Genomic DNA, 20,931 nt, shown 5'->3' on the forward strand with positions numbered 1-20,931 from the left:
GTGATGCTAGCAACATTTTTTTAACCGCTGTTCAAATTGCATTTGCTGTTTAAATTTTTGTGAAGTGATAGTTTTTCGAATTTAAAAATTGTTGTTTTCAATTGAAATTCAGCAAAATTTGTAACAAATCTGCCTGAAAAGTAAACTTGCTTAAACACTTTATTTTATTACCACAACTCTTTGCTCTAATAGTGGAATACGTAAATAAGTGAAATACCAAAACTTAATAAGAAGAAGGTGGCTTTCAACGTCTCAATGCAGAATGGCACAATTTTTGCACCCACTCTGTAAGCAGCTTGAGCTTCATGAAAAACTCGGCGTCGGCTCAAAGCTGTAGTTCCCTCCGTTGGTGGAACAATATCAAGACGCAGATCACAACTGGGAGGAGGAGCTCAACCAAATACCCAAAAAAGGTTTTTCATTAAATTTGTCTGTAAAAGATTTGAATTTATAGACTGTGAGACGAAACTTTATTGAGCATAATCGTCAAAGGTGGCATTTATAGGCATTTTCTTGGGTTTTAGAGCTGCATAATTAGCATGTTTCCTTGGGTTGTCCAGCTCAGTATCACGATCAGTTCCCTCTGGCACGGTCCAGATCGTTTGTATGGGTTTTGGCAGCACTAATAAAGGGTGGTTAAGTTTCAAGGGCCGGTGTTGATTTTGAATAAAATACAATTTTTTTAGGAAATTATTGTCATTTCTCTTTATTATGATAATATTGGTATGGCTCAATTGCGTATGGAATAAAATATCAGCCAAATGGCCGGCGGCCTCGGCGGCATACCTCCATCCGATGGTCAAAATTTTCGATGACGTTGAGGCATAATTGAGGTTCTATGCCGTTAATGTGCCGAATTATCTCATCCTTTAGCTCTTGAATTGTTGCTGGCTTATCGACGTACACCTTTTCTTTCAAATAATCCCAAAAAAAAAGGCCAACGGTGTCAAATCAATTGACATCGCCGCGACGTGAGATTATTCGGCAATCAAATTTTTTGCGCAAAGAGCCATTGTTTCGTTAGCTGTGTGACAAGTGGCACCGTCCTGTTGAAACCATCGTCCACATCCAAATCTTCCAATTCGAGCCATAAAAAATTCGTTATCATCTCACGATAGCGAACACTATTTTCATTAACTGCCTGACCGGCCTCATTTTGGAAAATATATGGCCCAATGATGCCGCCGGCCCATAAACCGCACCAAACAGTCACTCTTTGTGAGTGCATTGGTTTTTCGGATGTGAACGCCCGTTTTCATAATAAGCCTGAATAATTTTAACGCGTTGCTCGATTGTGTATCTTTCCATAGTTCAAATTGAGTTAGTCTGAAATTGAAAAATGTCAAATGAAATGCAGAAAAAAACTTGACGTTTAGGTGTGGTTCACATTCAACATCGGCCCTTGAAATTTAACCACCCTTTATAAAACTGTTGTTTTGGTAGTGCGAAGAAGAAGAAACTTCAACTATTTTTTACATTTTTCCACAAGAAAGAATTGTGGTCGATAATGCATTCGGTATACTTAAAACAAGATTCAGACTATTACTTCATTTCAAGGGAGGTACGGATTTGTACCTAATCGTTAAAATAATCTTATCTGGACAACATTTGCCTGTTTTTTGCCATGACAGCATTGAAGATGAAACAATAATTGAAGATGAAGAATACAAATTTTTTAAGAAAACGCTACTTCAACTGAAAATCGGTATTTTTCAAGAACCAACTAATTGATGAATTAGTGATGAATTTGCCGTAAAAGTTTACACCTAAAAGCGCAGCATTCACATTTTTACGAAACTTCAACATGAAATTTATTGCTTAAATAAAATTTATTACATTCTTATGTACGCATTCACTCATTAGTGCTGTTAATTACAAAAAACTGTGCTGCCAAACTAAATACGCAAAAGAAAACGCACAGAACGCAGCATAAACTGAGCCAGATCGCTGTCAGGATCACTTCGTTATTGTTACATTTGCATGCAAAATTTCTATCTACATCCCGATCACTGACCATTAAAACGCAGGTAATGTCTCCGACACTCACTACCCACACCAAACAATGCATTTGTTGGCGTGCATAGTGGATGAGTTACCTATGGACTAAAATTGCTTCTAAAACGACTGCGCTGCTTCAGAGAGCATCCGAGCACACAGCTCGTATGTTAATTTTTGTATTATAAAATATTTAAAAATGAAATGAGTAAACAGGCGGGTTCGACTTGTCAAATTTAAAGCCCCTTTCTATAAAAAAGGGTTTAGAAATACAATGATACAAAATCATAAAATTGATTTTAGTGGAGCCACTGTCATTGTTAGTTGAGTGATGTAACTAGCTAGTGGCACAAAGTTTAGCTTTCTAAAAAAAATGTTGAAATTCTTTAAAACTTCCCTCGGCAGTTTTGCTTTCAACAAGCAGTTTCCTCAATTCATCAACTCAATATATACATATGTATGTATGTATGTACTCAAAGAAGCTAGTTTGCTTCATTTTATTTCCTCTATTTTCTAATACAATGAGATTCGACTAACTGCTGGACTAACTGGTTCTCTATATCAAGCTATTTTTGAGTTCAACGAGCCATATACATTTTCTTTTTGTTCTTTGTTTGTTCTTTGTTTTGTTTTGTAATCTTAAATTTATGCTTTTGCTAAATTGTTGTTGAGAGGGCATAGCGTACACTAAAATTCATACTTTCCTTCCTGCTAATTAACATGCCAACGATAGCATTTCAATGTTTTCCTCCACCTCCAACTTGGCCTTCTTGCTCGCCACCAGTACAATTGTGCATATTTTTATATATCTTTATACGAGTATACGCCTGTGGTCAAAATAATAGGAGCGCGATGAGTTACCAGGTTTTAACTACATTTTGGGAAAATTTTGTTATGTTTTTTATAAGAGAATAGTGCATGCTGCAACACAAACCATTTAACTCAAAGCTCCAAACTTTGTCTAAAATTCTCAAAAATTTGTAAACTTGATTATCTTATTTTTTTAGAATTTTTAGAAAAATTCTAGGTATGCAGTTTTGTAGCCCAGTGCAAGTTTTAGATGGCTCAAAAATCGCGTTGATTTTTTACAATTTTTGAATCCCTTTAGTGCCAGTTTAATGCTCCACCAAAGTTGAATGAGATATATATTTTTGTTCGCTGAGGTGTTGAGCATTTTCTTCCATACAAAAGACTTCTACATATTTGGAAAAAACTCTCAACTTCGTATGCAAATAAAATTGTCAAAAATCAACGCGAATGAGCTATAAAACTGGGATTTCTACAGATTTTGATTAAGAAGTTGAACATTATAATGAAATTTTTTTGAAATTTGTTAAAGTGCGCGTTTTGTACGCAGTTTGTAACTTTGTTAGGTGGCGCAAAATTAATCACAATCGGAAGATTTATAATTTTTGCAAATTGCGTCCTACGTTAATCAAAATTGACATTTTTGAACTAGACAGCTGCAGAATACGGGTACAAGCAATGGTGTGTGTAAAGCTCAAAATAAAGATTTTCATTACTCAAAGTCATTTTTTTTTAGCCTTTAGTAAAAATGTTATTCCAAAACAAAATTGAATGATTACTTTTGCGCCACCCTGTACTACTAAATAACAACAAAAAAACGTATGCAAAAACAATGGGAGGATTAATTTTGCCCACCTTTTACTACTAAATAACTTCAAATTTGACAGGAGCTGCCGCTTTTATCTAACAAATTAACTAAATTTTTATAATAAACTATCGAAAAAAATTTAGCACCAAAAATTTTTGAAGATGAAGAACCTGTATGTAAAACAAACAAAACAACTAATTCAAACGTTATCAATTTGCCGTAATAAAGGGTTTTTCAATAAGGGCGGGTAGATGTTGAAATGGAATAAAATGGCGTTTGCTGTGTGGCACGTAGTGCCGTCCTGCTGGAACCACATGTCGTCTAGGTCCATATGGTTCAATATGGGCCATAAGAAATTGGAAGGGCCACCATGTCTACCGAAAAATGGGCGCAGTGCGCGCAACGTTTGCGTTAATGAACATTCATTTTGATAATAAAGTTTTACCATTTGAACGTGCTGTTCAATCGTGCAACTTGCCATGATGATTTGGCATAAACAACTGAATAATCTACAAAAGATTTGACAAATGTCACCAAAACAAAATGGCTGCCACAGGGCGCCAAAATTAACCCTTTAGTTAATACTTAAAAACGCAGCATTAACATTTTTTTTATAAAAAATCTCATCAACACGAAAAGATGAAGTGGCTTAACTATGTGAGCGCAAGTGTCTGTACGATATACTTATATACATAAATTTATTATGTATATACATACATGCATACATACATACATACATGCATACATACATACATACATACATACATACGTACACATGCACTCGTACATTACTCACGCCCCATCGTCTTACTGACTGCCTGTCTGAGTTGGCTGACCTCTTATTCACATAAAGTGGAGTAGTACAAACTACATATAAATATTATATTATTTTAAAACCGATACTGACTTCTAGTCGCTAACTTCACTATTCTGCCTTGTTTTTTGTTTTTGTTTTTCTTCCCTTTCACTCGCTTCTCTGTGTGTTTATGAGCGCAGCATTGCTGGAAATTCTCATCGTTAGACTGCCTTTGGTTGCTGCTGCTGCTGCTTGCAGACTTGAACTCACATTCACTATTCTATTTATTTCCTTTTTTGTTTGTTGTTTTTTTATTTTTTTTATTTTATTATTAGTTTTTTTTTATTTCTCTCAAGCGGATTTTCTACGCTTTCACGCTAATAAATAATATAGTTTGTTGCAAATTTCGTTATGCAAATAAAACGGCAAAATGAAGTGACTTCAAAAGGAACTCAAAATACATAAATATGCATATGAGCAATAAAAATAGCGTAGCGGGGAAAAAAAGCTCATGAGCTCACACATTTAAAAATCGAAAAGCAAAGAAAATACAAGAACATGCATGTCAACGGCAATCAGAAAATAAAAGAATTACTGTTCTCATGTTAATTGCCTTATGGCATTTAAATAATAATCGCGTTAAAATGAACTGTAGTTTTCTTGTTTTTTCTGTTTGTTTTTTTTTTTCTTTTATATGTATACTGAAATGTGGGTAAACGCGTAAGAATACTTTTATATTCGAACTGATAACTGCTTAATTTTTGTTTTTTGTTCTTATTGCGAACGTGCGTATTTTACTACTACATTCAGACGATCGTCGTGCTCGCACTGCAATGAAAAACCAAACTAGTCAACAAATATTATGGTTCTGGAAGTGGGTACATCTGATACTAGTTCGATAGCGACCAGAATTATACCAGTTGCAAAGTGCAGAACGAATTTTAAATGCTAGAGAAGTATGTATTGTTGATAAAGGTTCGAGCGTTAATGATGCGCGCAATGAGTAGAACTGTTGATCGTGTCAATCCCTCTGCTAAGTCACTCCTACAATTCCCATTTAACATAAGAAGAGGGTTGGCATCCACTTGACAATCTGTGGTCTGCTCCTAGAAGAGTGGGCTTCGCGCCAGCTCACGACTGCCGGGCGAGCACACAAACTTCTAAGGTGGCGAGGTATTTCAGGCCATGTGCGGATCGGAGGCGTTCGAGCGATCTTCTGAGATTGACAAAATCTCAGCTCTCGAATTTGGAAAACTATCTGCGGTTTATGCATGCTGTGAGACTCTTCATTACTTCAAGTCCTTTTACGTCAGTGCGTCAGCTGTATGGAGGTGGAATCATCTCAGCAACTTCTGCTTAGCTGCCCTGTTTCTAATTATTCAATAAAGTTATCCGGGCAAAACAATGCACGTTTTTCTTCACCGATTTATAGCACATTCAATTTGGAGTAACATAACAGTGTAACAGTTTAAAGTGGCTCGAAATTTTCGTTGATTTTTGAAGAGTTTTTGGGTTGATGGTGATATGCATATCCTTCCATATTACGAATGCTCGAAATTTTTTTACATCAGGCTATCAATTCAACCGTCCACTTGGACTACAAAACTACTTATATACACATATATAAAATTTTCTAAAAATCCTGATTGAATCGTTGGAAATTTGGTTAAGAATTTCTTGAATTTTTTTACATTTTGTGTACAATTTTGTACATTTTTACGTTTTGTTGTTGTATAAGTTATATTTTTAAATAAAAAATATAAAAATAAAATAAATGACAAATAAATAGTCAAAAGTTTTAAATATATATGTATACATACATATACATATACATATACATATATATATTACAACAACAACAATTACTAATTTCTTAAACTTTTCCCTCTCATTGCAGATGTAATGAATCCTTAGGTGCTAATTTAGTGAATAAGAAAATTTTAAGTACAATAAAAAAGTTATCAACCACAACCGCAACCGCAACAACAACAACAGCAACCACAAAACAACTAGCATAACTCAACGGTAAAGTAAGAGAACGTAAGAACGCACGCAACAAGAAAATACTAAATCAAAGAAGAAGAAAAACGTTTTTAATTAGAAATCAAATAAATTGAAAGCTCCACGCTCATTCGCTACGAGTAAAATGGTAGTGTGCAAAGGTGATTGAAACAAGCGGAAATAGTAAGACTAAGCAAAGAAAGTGCCAGAGAAATGCATGCAGAGCAACAAACACAACACAACACAACATTTAAAAAGGAGAATTGAGCACTGAACGCAAAAAGTAGAAAGCCGAAAGTAGAAAAAGCACTAAGAAATAAGAAGTAATAAATTAAGCCAGCAAAGCCAAAATACGTAGAAAAGAAGCGGAGGAAATAAGTTGGAAGAAGTGAATATCACATTTAAAATAAATAGTTTACATATATTTTTTTAAGTAAAGAGTTTCTAAAACTAAGCAAAGCAAAGCAAAGCAACATACATAAAAAGAGAAAATAAAAATAAAAATCTAGTTTAAAGTTAATGTCTAGTTTTTGGCGCCAAGTTGTAAATCACCGAAAATCAGCAAGCAAGCCAGGACAACAATAGCCACCCCGTCGTAAGCTGACAATAAAGGAGCCACGAAGAAAGAACACAAATACACACACACACATACACTTACAAACCCGCTTGTATTTGCTTGCGTCGTCCAGTCGCTGGGAGACAGAAAGACAGCGCTTTTACACACACACACGCAGAGACAAACTGCGCAAAGATGCCCAAATATTTTATTGCTTCAGCAGCAACAACAACGTCAGCAACATCAGCAGCAAGCGCAGCTTACAGCAACAACAATAATAATAATGGTACACCGCAAATGGTTATCAAATCAGCTGTGCGGCAACTCTCCTACGACACGGTCAACACTAGTGGCAACAACAATAACAACAGCAACACGAAACGCAATTCGAATTCAGCATTTGTATCGTCGTCATCGTCTGGTTCATCATCGCCAGTGTCGATGATGATGCAGACCGGCGAGCACCAACAACGGCAACTAAAGGCGCAAGTAATCAGTAGCGCTGCATCAGTGCCACTTGCAACACATCTGCTGGATCATGGATATGGTGTGACGCTGAAGCAGGCACCATCAACTTCGGCATCAGTATCGTCGTTGTCGTTGTCGTCGTCCGTGGCAACGGCGGCGGCGGCGACGACGACGCCCGCAACATCTAACTTCACCGGCAAGTACACGTCCACGGCGGCGAGTAGAAATCCCGCAGATTCCACACCACACATAACGGAGTACTATAAGGTGAGTGTGTGCACTTGTAAGCTGATATATATGTATATATATGTATGTGCATGTGTATGTACATACGTGTGTGTGTACTTTATTGTTTATGCATTTCTTCTCTATGTTCGATTATATTTTGCAGCAAGTAAAACGTCGCAATCCCACGTCCGTTGCCGAACAAAGCAGCCATCCCAAGAAGCAAGCCAAACATCAGTCTGCGTCGTCCGGTGATTTTGCCAGTAATGTGGTGGTGGTGCAGCAGCCGCCATCGCGCTCACAACAATTCCAACATAAAACCACCAAGCAACAGATGTTGGTGCGCACAAGTAGCAGCAACAACAACAACAATAACAACCATATGGCTAGCTCACAACATCAACGCGTGGCGGCAGCGTCTACATTGCATTTTGCCGCGCCCTCACCGCAACCACAACGCCCGCCATCGTCTGCCTCATCGACTTCATCGTCGATTGCGTACAAAACTGGCACATCCTCGTCCGTCTCTTCATTACCCGCCTCGAAACGCACACCCGAAGGTAATCGCGCCGACACCTCACTCGGCATACTGACGAAGAAATTCGTCGATTTGCTGCAAGGCTCACCGGACGGTGTTGTCGACCTCAACGATGCGTCAGCCAAATTGCTGGTACAAAAACGACGCATCTACGACATCACGAACGTGCTGGAAGGTATCGGGATACTGGAGAAGAAGTCGAAGAATAACATTCAATGGAAGTGTGGCAACTCGTTGGTGAGTTCGGATCGTACGCGGGACATGCAGCTGGAGAATGAAAGACTCGAACAAAAAGAGAATCAGTTGAATATGTTGATCGATCAGATACGTGAGGAGCTGAGCACTGAGATATCGAATAACAATCAACTGGCCTATGTGACGCATACCGATTTGAAAAGTGTCGATCTGTTTAAGGATCAGATAATAATCGTTATAAAGGCTCCACCGGAAGCCAAACTTGTGGTGAGTATCGAGTATATGATTACTAGGAGGATAATTTTAATATTGGAGAATGGTTCTGTGTGTAGAAGTCCACGGAAGTGGGGAAAGTTTCTGATTGCCATTCACTTAGGAGTTGCCAGGACAATTCTTTTGCAAACGGTCCAAGCAGCTCACAACTACCGGGCTTCGCCCAAGTATCCTCTGGAGTAGCATCCAGCCCAAGTATTCACTTGAGGAGTATATAAAATTTACATAACTTTGAACTGAATGCTGTCAGAGTTTTCATGTTTTCTCATACGAGACATCATAAAAGATGGCATAATGAAACCACCTGCAGAATCGCCCGAAAATTGTAGCCGACTCTGAATATTAAACGCACAGAATCTCTGTTAGGCCAAAACAAGCACAATCTTAGCATACTGATCTCAGTTCTAACGGGGCACTACCTAATAGGTGGGCTCGCCCAGAGGATAGGTGTGCAAACACATGACTTCTGCAGAAGCTGTCTAAATGAGGATGAGGAAGAGATGATATCACATGTACAGACATAGTAAACCTACCTAATATTACACATATCCTAAGTAGATAATTTTTTAATGAATTGAAAGATCTCAGTTATGCAGAAGTCACGAATATGCTTCAATTTCTGAAAAGCACACACTGGTTTTAAGAGAGATAGGGACAAGTTCCCGACGCGGCATCCAACAGAACAACGTCAATTCGTCAGTGAAATACACTAAACTATTGTTCCTGAGGTATTTACAAATCTGTAAGCTGAAGCACTGAAGCAGCACTGAGTGTAAAAACCGTCACTGTGCCGAACTTGTCTGAAAAAGGACTAACGATATTTTATTTCTCAATGACGCTACTAATGTGCAGAGATTGACCTTAAATCAAGTCAGCGGCCAAGAAAATATTAAGCGAATGTGTGAAAAATATGATATTATTTTTCAAGAATAAATCCTCATACGTTACTCTGGTGCCTTTAGCATACTTATCTGAAATTTTTCACACCATTTTTGAGGTTATGTTGATATTTTCTATACAAATAATTCGTCAAACATCAAATCTCTATCCATTCCCAAAAAATTGTGCTTAATTTCCTGTAGAAACTCTCTGAGTGTTGTTGTAACCTCATAAGGCCCTCCGCATAATTTTTTGGGGAATGCCGCTGAAATAAACGCTCTTGGTCAAATACTCGTACATATATAGTAAACCCTGGCGGTTCGGCCATGCAAATCTGACTGTCTGCCGACTGATGAGTGTGACAGATTGATGACAAGTGAATTTCAAACGAATTTTATAACCTGGAGTTTGAATCTAACAGAAATTTATGCCATCGTGAAAGGCATTTTGAAAGCATCGAGGTTAAATTCGTTTAATTCAATACTGTAGGCCTCAAAATGTATTCACCACCCATATTACAAATGTTGACTGGCAGTAGAATAGACTTTTTGTTGTTGTTGTTGTTGTTGTAGCAGCATAAACCATCTCCATGCAATTACAGGAATGCTGCTGGACTGGCAGTCCATGGTCGCATATAAATCCGGATCGTTCCGGTAACATAGAACCGACTATCGTGGGAACGCATAGACTTTTGTCGATGGAGTCGATTATATTTTATTTTGGTGTTTTGTTGTATCACGATCGGCAAACAGTCGCACCATTAGGAATTGGCCAGCTGTGCAAGTTGATTCTTCTTGCTTACAACTTTTGATTTGTAATTCCCACATGTTTACTTTCGTTGCTAGTGCTCGAAATTAAAGTTTAAATTTGTAATTTGTTTACTGTTTTAAATAAATATAATAATAGTCACAATAATTTTCATACCAATTTACTTAGAAATTGTAGAAAAATGAGCGTCAAACTACCATTCACAGTCAACATTTTAACGAGAATTCCATACTCGCAATACCATCGATAGTTGACAATCGATAGTCGCTTAGTCGTTTTTTATCCCTTACTAGTAGGGGCTTATCGTTTATGCATTTTCATCAAAAATATTACAATTCATTCCCAAATCGTCCCCTTAGTATTAAAATAGCCTATACATTTTTTGATGTTTTGAGAAAATGAATTTCAAACTTTTTGTCGAAATTAGCTCTCACTCAAATCTCGTTGTTTGTAAATATTTATTATTTTTTGACTGACGTTTTGACCCACTTTGTGGAACTAGAATTTGACAAAAGTTTGACCACATATAAAATCGACGATGGAGAATCCAAAAATTCAATAAAAAAATAATAGCCTATGAGCACATAGGCTATTGTTATACTAAGGGGACGAAATGTGCCTTTGCAGCGGTGCCTTTACAGTCGTTTTCCGACGACTAGTTACTCATACGCCCAGTAGGGCCAAGCAGTTGTAAATAAAATCGTTCATATTTTTGTGGCATTATAAACAATTTCAAATTGCACATATTCGCATATAATTTATATCGTTGGATGAATGCTTAAAAATAAATATTACGAAAAAAATTAAATATACATATGTAGGTATGTATGTATGCACGTATGTATGACCAGTGAATCTGAAACTGAATTAGTAACTCATACGCCCAGTGAGACCAAAATTAGCAAATTTTAAGTATCTATTCATGATACAAAAAATCCTCAAGAAATCAATGAGGATAATTCAATTTAGAAACAAAATTAATTAAATTTATTATGTATAAAATCTAAAATTGTATACATATTTACAGAATTTTTTATGAAATAACACAAAATTTTAATGGTATTTAATTTGTAATATGAGTAATTTCAAAAACTTCCTCGTATTTTCGCCTTCATTTCATGTTGCTGTTAATTCTATTTGTTTGTTTGTTTGTTTGATTAAAAGTCAAAGCAACAACACATTTGCCGCACAACATTGCTGTCTGCATTCCGTGCACCGAAGCGCTAAGGCTATTTATAGTATTTTTAATATTAAAAGAATGCTGAAAAAAGCATTAAATTGAATTTATCTCGAATTCGTTGCTGAGCTACTGCTGATGTATGTTTGTGTGTATATATGGAGGGCGACAATTGTGAGTGATTGTGTTTAGAAATTTATACAATTGTTTCAAATGGTTTAGGAAAAGTGAAAATTCACATTGAATTTTATTATTTGGTCGTAAGATTTGCTTGATTGAGACGTATTACCACCCACAAAAACGCACTTCTACAAACACACACACACACACTCACACTAGATAGCACATAATTGCAAATCTCAAAGCATTCAGTCAGTCATCCAGTGCCTTGAGCAACTGCTTGAATTGCTTGTTGTTGCCGCGTGGCGTGAAACTCGTGTGGGCACAATTCGATGCAGCTTTGTTGGCGGCCAAAAGCAATACCTCACCGCAAATAAAATGAAATAATAACAATGGGAACGCGACGTCGCAGCGGCAGGCGAGAGTTAGTCGCCTTAGCGCAAATACGACATATCATTTCTAAAAATATACAATACAACGCACTAGTGCCAATGTGGAGATATCTCAGCATATACACATACATATTCGTACATATATGTCGATTTTTTTTATAAAAGAACATATTTCGAGTTAGCACTTTTTAGCTGTAATACACTAAATTATTTGGTTTTGAGACTATATTTCGATTTTAAAAGCACATAGCTAAAATTTTGCAATCTATTAAAAACAAGCTAAATAAAAATCCTAAATATTTCGCATAAAATCAATTTTTTTTTTTTTGTTTCATGCGCAAAAAATTGTAAATTCATATATGTGGTTTAAAAAACAAATCATCAATTTCTTTATATTTTTTTTTTGTTATACTCGTACATCACAAACGTTTATTTGTCAATTTGGCAGCACATCATTGGGCAAATGGTCAAAAGGAAAATTTTTCATTTACTATGTCCAAGACAATGGGCAGGGGATGACTTTTATCGATATGTATGTATATATCGCTGTGGCAGTGGCTTAGGCGTTCAAGTGCTACAAAAAACGGGGAAGATTACAAGAAAATAATGCCACCAGAGCCAATTGTGTTTAGATGAAAGAATTTTTCGGAAATTACCGGCTGGCAGTCAATGCGGAACTCTGAATGCATTTTTGTCACAAATGTGGTGCTCATAAAAACCAACTGCCGTCCGTGAGACGGCAAAAAAATATAAATTAATTCAAATTAAATTTTTTTTAATAACTTTTTTACTAAAAAAAAATTATTTTGATTGAAAATTAAGAACTATGTTGACCTTTACGCGCTCCATTGCTTGTCTGTTTGTATACTGGAGCTGTCTAGTTGATTCACGTACAACGTCATTTATAAAAATTATAAATCTTCCGATAAGGTGATTAATTTTGTGCCACCTTGTATAATATGAATAAAATATATACACAATGCTCCAACTTAGAACTCTAAGAATGGATGATACTGATGATGATGAGACTTTGATGTCAAATTCCTTTTTTCTTTATTATCGATTGATAAGCTGGCTATTTTTAAATTAAAAAAAGGTCCACAATTATCTTTCCAGTGTGCTGTGTTTCAGGCAACAATGCGTTTAAAAAATCCTTCCCCTTCTCGTTACACAGATTCCAAAACTCGTCTTGTTGTTGCTTTAAAAATTTTTTTTAGCATGCTCGGCAGCCGCCGTAACCGAATGGGTTGGTGCGTGACTACACCATTAGGAATTCAGAGAGAACGTAGGTTCGAATCTCAGTGAAACAGTGAAATAAAGAAAAACATTTTTCTAATAGCGATCGCCCTTCAGCAAGCAATGGCATACCTCCCAGTGTATTTCTGCCATGAAAAAGCCCCTCATAAAAAATATCTGCCGTTCGGAGTCGGCTTGAAACTGTAGATCCCTCCATTTGTGGAACAACATCAAGACGCTCGCCGCAAATAGGAGGAGGAGTTCGGCCAAACACCCAAAAAGGGTGTACGCCAATTTTGTATATATATACATTCTCGGCATCTAACTTGCGCTGACTTTAGACATATCAAAGTGGTTATAGAAGGTATTCAGAGTGATAGATCTTATTAAAAAAACCTCTGCAATTCTTCTTTCTTTTCCAAAGGCGCATCTTCGAAAACAAGTTTTTCGACTTCTTTTGCAATGTCTGTGAACTTAGACTATACACACCACCTATAAATCATTATTTCTTCCTTAAATAGATGACATTTCTGTCATGTTGTTGTTGCAGCATAAACATCCCCCATAAGTGTTTGACTGGCAGTTGCTGCTAGACTGGCAGTTCTTGGTTGCATATAAAACCGGGTCATTACAGTAACGTTGAACTGACCGTCGTGGGAACGGGCATCTCTTCCATAATGATTTATAGGGGTTTTTCTTGCTTGGTGAGACATCTAATCCAGCACAAAACTCAATTTTCTCTACAGCTGATGCTTTCTTCTCGTTTGACTTGTATATTCATCGATATCTCTAAGGCTAATGAACCAAATAGGTTGAAACTTCTATATATAATATAATTGTATTGAGCGTCCGAGCGAATTCTAGAATTCTACTTTCTAAGCTCATTCATCTCATTAAACTCAAACGTTTTTCACGTCCTCTGGTCCGCGAATCAAACTTTTCTGCTTTAGAGGTGCAGTATTTGTTCGTTTATTTTAGAAAAAAATCACTCCGATAAAAATCATGAAATGACAATCATTTTATGTTAAAAAAATTATCATCTGTTGAGGAACGCTGCCAAAGTGACAATTTTAGCTTAATGCAAATCCCAATTTTTCAGATTGACTCACCTTTTCTAGTGGTTTCTAGCGGCACTCGACTCGCGAAAGGAATAACACGCTTTTTGACTTTATTCATTTTCCTTTGGTTTCCTACGCCTTTTCTTAGCAAAATTAATCCAACTACGCCACTGTTTGGCTACTCGGCACTTGTCGTCGAATATAGAACGTCGATTCGGCCGTCGGCCTTTTATTCGCGCATACTAAGTATACGCATCAAGGAATGTATCTAAACACATGTAGATATGTGATGTATGTATGTACATATGTGTGCCAAGCCAGACAGTCAAAATAACGACGAGAAGCAGCAGCAGCAATCGTCGGCATTCAGACAATCGTTAGCGGCGCACAAAAATTCGCGCGTGTAGACCTGAAATAGTCGCCGGCTATTTTCGTACTCATCATTTTGGTGCGAACTGTGGTGTGTGAAGTAAATCACTGGAAGTTGGTGCCTACTAAAAACAAAAAAAAAAGTAATACTAAAAATTTAAGTAAAGTTTTTAATCGAAGTCTATAGTCAATTGTACTGTTATTACTGTGCTTAATTTTCTATATTTTAGTAATTTTTTCTCTCTTTCTTTTCGATACTTGCAGCTACCTGACACACTTTGTCCACGTGAGATCTACGTTAAGGCCGAGAACAATGGCGAAATTAACGTATTCCTCTGTCACGACAATTCACCCGAAAATTCGCCAACATTCTCTTCACCCGCCGCCCCGCCGTACCGTCAGCAGCCGCATCAATTCAACGATCCACTGTTCGACGATATCAGTCGATTGACACCTAGTCTTGATGACGACAAACGTATGCGCCTAGGTGAGTACTAATTTCCAATTGTATTCATTACGGACATTACCTATATTATTCTTGTTGTTTTTGTATTTAATTCTAAAAATTCTTGCATGCAGGTTTACCCCCACTTTCATCGTCAAAAGCATCGTCAACGACGTCCACGAGCGGCAATACATATCCCGGTAGTGCCGCACCCCTCGCACGTTCCGCACAACGAAATCTCAGTAAATCAATTGAGGATGCCGCACGTCAAACTGCTGCTGGCTCGGCTGATGGCAATGGTGTCGGTGGAGCAACCGATTATAATTGTGATATCGTTGGCAGCTACCACACACAACAACAACAGCGAGAGCAACAGTCCAGCAGTAATACTGGTGCACACGATGGCAACAACTACAACATACAGCCAACCATAACGCGACCAGTGCTGACGCAAGCGGAAGCCGAACGCATTTACGAGCAAGATTTCGATTGTGAGATGTTCGGCAGGCGTAAACTGGGCGCTGCGTATGGCGGTAGCGGCGGTAGTCAGCGGCAGCAACAGAGTAGTGATTCAACAAACCATACGCTTAATAGTTGTAGTAACAATAGAAAGTCAGGTCTTAAAAACGATGTATCCATGGTGAATAGTGCAATGGAAGAGCATAAAGCAGCAGTTGAGGCATCAGCAGCAGCGACGGAAGCGACGGTCACGGTCACACCATCGTCGTCGGCAACAACATCGTCATCATCTACGGGTGCTGCAGCGAATAGTAGACGAAGTGATAGTGCCGCAGCTGCTGCTGCCGGTACTTCGACCTCAGCGGCGTTGTCATCAATGCCAATAACGCACACACCCTCCATGTTTGGCGGCGGTGGCAGCCGACCATCCACCAGCGAGAGTGGCGGCATGGCACGCATGGACTCGCACATAGCAGACATGATCGGTTCGCATGGCGGTAGCACAGGCATACGAAACGCGCTGATTTCGAATTCGCTGAACCTCCTGAGTCCGGGCCCATTGCCAGGCGTGCAGAACTGTAAGCAAATGTCCAATGTTCTAATACGCTTTATTTTGCAAATTAGTAGTAGTAGTAGATTGGGTACAATTGCTCGGTAGTAGAAGCTTAATTTTTGTCCGATTTTGTTTTTTTTTTTCGTTTTAAGTCAAATGCTCTAACTCTTGTTCTAACTCTATTTTGCGAAATTTCGCAAATTATGCGTTGATGGCTTTGACTATTTGCATAATTTGATTTATTTCATTTAAAAGATCATTTGAAAATATTTTACTGCTAAGTTGGAGGAGTGCCGCTTTTGAGCCCGTTTAGTTTCGTTATTAATACTTGGAAGGAAACTTTTGTATTATTGTAGAAAAAGCATGCTTTTACTCATTTTCCCTTCCTATCATTCATGTTCCTGTTTATCACGCTTTCTACTATAAATAAAAAACCAAAAACACTCGAAAGTTGTTAACTACATTCATACATATGTATGTACAGCCATTATAAACTAATCAAAAACTATCGAAATTGTGGGAATTGTGGAAATGGTTGGAGTTGCTGACGCTTTTTTTTTTGCGCTCACTCCACTAGACACACACCTTCTTTTCTCTTCTTTCTCTCTCTCTCTCTCTCTTCATTGTGGCTCACTCTACACGCATTTAATCAACGTCATTCATCATCAACGGGAAAAACTCTTGTCGGGAGCTCTGGCTGTGATTTGCGTTTTTCAACAAAAATTCATTTCGCATCACAGTCTGAGTTCTTGCTGAGCGCTTTTTCAAAATTCAACAACGAGCCTGAAATTTGATAAAACGATCGATTGAACTGAATGAATTGCAATAATTGAAAGCACAAAAAAAAAAAAACCAAAAAAAAAAATCAAAAAAAGCAATAAAATTGATTAACTTGAAATCAATTTCATAAAATTAAAAATAAATTGCATAAAAATTAAAATGAAAAACAAAAAACCAAAAGGCAAAAAAATTTAATAAAATTTCGTGCTACGCTGTACTGGATAACTGCACTTTAAGCGACGCATAAATGCATAGTAACGTAAAAAACATATTCACGCAACTTTTCAACTGCACATGCAACATTAACACGCGCGCTATACGTGTGCTTACATACATACACGCATACATATATAACTACATACATTTAAAAACAAAAAAATTAACTCACATTCAGCCAGCCCCCTGTGTTAATTTAATAACAACATCGCCTTATTTTGTGTGAAAAATTCATATTTCCTTTTTGTATTTATTTCTCAATGTAATGGGTGGCGCAAAATCAATCATCCAATTTGGTTTTCGAATAACTTTTTAAGGGGTTAGGGGTAGTCAGAGGCCCGAAAAAATTATGATTTTCAAAATTTTTTTTTTTAGCTAGTCAATTGCTTTATTTTACAAATATAAAAACATAGCAGTAATACATCTCGTTTGGACTTGACTTTGGGAAAATTAAAAAAAAAATCATAATTGTAAAAGTTATCGCTGTTTGTGTGAAGGAACCCGTTTCTCCAGAAGTTCCTTGCGGTGATCATCACAAGCCCTTGGAGATTCATCTAAAATTAATCGGACAAGAAAAATTCGTTTTTTTAATAGATAATCTTAAAATGTGTGAAAATTAAATCAATTCATAATTAAAAGTACAATTTTGTGTCGAAAAAGGCATCTGCAATAATTCTCAAATTTAAATTTAAATAAAAATTTTAATATATTTTAGGTTTTACTTTCTAAAAACTTCACAGTTTGTGTTAAAATCAGAAACGAATAACAATAAAATTTTTAACCTAACCATACATGAAAGCAGGAGCACAGTCCGAAATCTAAGTTCAAAAAAATGCATTTAAAGTTTACAACTTCTCGACTTTATAATAAAAAAAAATTATATAATTTCAAGTTTTGCCTTTTTTTTTATTATAATCATCAAATTTGGCTTCGAAATTCAAAAATAAAAGTGCTTAAATTTATAACTAAATTTGTTTCAAAACTACCAAATTTTAAAAATTTTATATACGCACATACATACATACACATACATATGGGTATTTCCACGATGTGGGACGCGTCATTCATAAAACTTTAGAGTTAAATAAATCGGAAAGAAACTGAAGTGACTTATAAAAAATATTGCAACTAAAGAGTCCATTGGTTGAAGAAAATTAGGCGCGCTTGAAGCCCGGTGTCGTCAAGGAAATCGGCAAAAAGGAGGTGATGGACGGACGTGGTAAAAAGAGAAATAATTTCATGGTACATTCAAAAATAGGCAAAACTTTGCGAATATTGTGAGATTTTCTTTGCTTAAACTTTTTTTAATCAAGTCAGATTTCGGTCCATTACAATCAATTCATATTTAATGAAAAATAATTTGCTATTTGTATAAAATATAATATAGAACGCGACGGATTTTCTGTTATTTTTATATATGTATATTATTTTATTATTTTAATTGAAATTAAAGAACAAAAAAGTATGCAGCCCGCGAAAAAAATTGTTATTACAAAAATGTTTATTCACAATTATTTGACCAGTTTTGACTATTTTTCTTTTGTGTTTAATGTGCAGTATTTTTTGTTTTTTTATAAAAATGCATATCTCATTGTTTAACAAAAAATCATATAAAAAATATCATTTCGTCCAGTTTTGGCTATTTTTCTTTTGTGTTTGTTGTTCATTATTTTTTTTTTTATAAAAATGCATAGCTCAGTTTAACAAAAAACTATGAAAGTCCAAATTTCAAACTTTGGACAAAAATTAAAAAAATAGGAAAATTTTCATCAAAATTTCAAACTTTTTATAGTTTTTAATTTAGAATTTTTTATAATTTTCTTTTTTGACGGTGTTGCGCATATTTTCCATATAGCAAATGCACGGCATATTTTATATGGAAGAAAATGTATAGAGCAAATGAGGCATCTTATGTATGTACATATGTTGTATGTATGTATATATCTTGATTTTTTTAATTTTTCTTATTATTTATTATTTTTTTGTTTTGGAATTTATTTAATAATTTTTTTAATTTTTCTTATTTTATTATTATTTATTTTTTATTTTTTTTTTAATTTTTTTTTTTTTTAATTTAGATTAAAATTATAATTAATTAAGCCCCATATATATGTTGATTTTTCTAATTTTTTTATTTGTTTTTTTATTTTTGTTTTTTTTTTTTCTTTAATAATTTTTTTAATGTTTCTTTTTAATTATTATTTTTTTCTTATTTTTTAATTTTTTATTTTATTTATTTTTTATTTAGATTACTTAAAATTATAATTAATTACTCACTAGCTGCCAGGGATATCGGCTTTAATTTTTTTTATTTCTCTACAAACCAAAACAAAACGAGAACTCAGTTCCAAATCTGATTTTTTATGTAAAAAAACATAAATTACAATTTTTCTTAAAAAAAATTCAATTAGAAAAAATTTAGATTTATATTTGCTTTTATTTGAATACTTATTTCCTTAATTTATTGTTAAAAACTGTAAACTTTACGATTTGCGTTTAAATTAAATTAAATTATTTCATTAATTTTAGTAATATTTTTTTATACTTATTTCATTAGTATATTTATAAATATTTTATTTCTTTTGAGATCATAAAAACCGAGAACTCAGTACAATTTTTTTTATTTAATATTTAAATGGAATATTTTTGGAAATTTTTTACTTCTTTAGTAATCATAAGATCCGAAAAGTTAACTTACTTTAGTTTTTTTTAATACTCCCTGTTATAAATATAAACTAAGGCTTTAAAAAAAGCAAGCGGAATAATTCTTGGTTCCAAAAATAAATTTTTTTTTCTAATTTTTTAAATCCAAAACTTGCCCAATTCAATACTCAATATAATAATTGCCCTAACTATTATTATTTTCTTCGTCACGATTTCTTCTCTACCCCTCGTTTTTTTGAAAATTATAAACGCAGCACTATTTTTTCTGTAAAAATATATTTCATGCTACGTCAAAACCTTCAAGGCCAGATTATTTTTACACCTTCCATAAACCGAGAATCATAATTTCATTTCTTCTATTGATCCTCAAATAATTTAGCATTACTTTCTGCAATTAGTCTCTTCAAAATAATTTCAGTAGCAACTCTCGAAATCACTTTTAATAAAAACAGGGACTATTTTCGTGCCTGTATTTAATTACAAAAAAATATTCTAATGCATAATTTTTTATTTTAAATTTTTTTGGCATTTAGTTATCAAAACTGTACCTATTTATGAACTCACTAAGAATCGTGCAACAAAAAGAAAAAAATATTGCAAATTGTTGACGAAAATAAGAATTTGTAAGTGCCAATTAAAAATTAAAAAACGCAACAACAGCTGTACTATAAATGAAAAACAGTAATATCGTAATATATCGAAATCACAAAATTAATAATATAATAAATCAATCATCAAAATAAAGCAATTTAAAAATCAAACAAAAATTCGAAAAAATTAGAAAAGTACGAAAATTGAAAAATTCATTTTGGAACTGAATTCTCGTGGTTCTGCATTGCATACCATGAAAAGGTAAACGTATTGTAATTGAAATTTTGTAGCACCATGAGATTCAGCTCTGGCGTGAATTTCAAAACAAATCCAATTCTACTACTACTACTATTACTACTACAACTACAACTACTAGCACTTAGCATAACTCATAAAAAACAACAATGTTTCAACACCAACGCCTAAATTATTTTGCGTTATTCTTACATGCATACACTTGTGTTGAAAATAATAGTAGCGCAATGAGTTAGCAAATTTAAATTATTTTAACCTTTTTCTTTTTGTATTTATATTTTCGTAAAAGTATTGTGTATTCTACAAC

The 20,931-nt window shown here is 35.1% G+C and overlaps 1 protein-coding gene across 9 annotated transcripts in view; it reads left to right on the top strand.

Annotated features, from left to right (window-relative positions):
* LOC129253028 (transcription factor E2f1) overlaps positions 1-20,931 on the top strand; it is a 190,568-nt gene that overhangs the window by 164,921 nt on the left and 4,716 nt on the right. For all 9 annotated transcript variants that reach the window (XM_054891248.1, XM_054891245.1, XM_054891249.1 and 6 more), the window contains 4 exons: positions 6,304-7,698; positions 7,823-8,656; positions 14,926-15,148; positions 15,241-16,143. In XM_054891248.1, the coding sequence (XP_054747223.1) occupies positions 7,159-7,698; positions 7,823-8,656; positions 14,926-15,148; positions 15,241-16,143 (2,500 nt within the window). In that variant the 5' untranslated portion in view covers positions 6,304-7,158. The remainder of the gene's footprint in view (positions 1-6,303; positions 7,699-7,822; positions 8,657-14,925; positions 15,149-15,240; positions 16,144-20,931) is intronic.

The sequence above is a fragment of the Anastrepha obliqua genome, chromosome 1, assembly GCF_027943255.1.
Source record: "Anastrepha obliqua isolate idAnaObli1 chromosome 1, idAnaObli1_1.0, whole genome shotgun sequence".
Lineage (NCBI taxonomy): Eukaryota > Metazoa > Arthropoda > Insecta > Diptera > Tephritidae > Anastrepha > Anastrepha obliqua.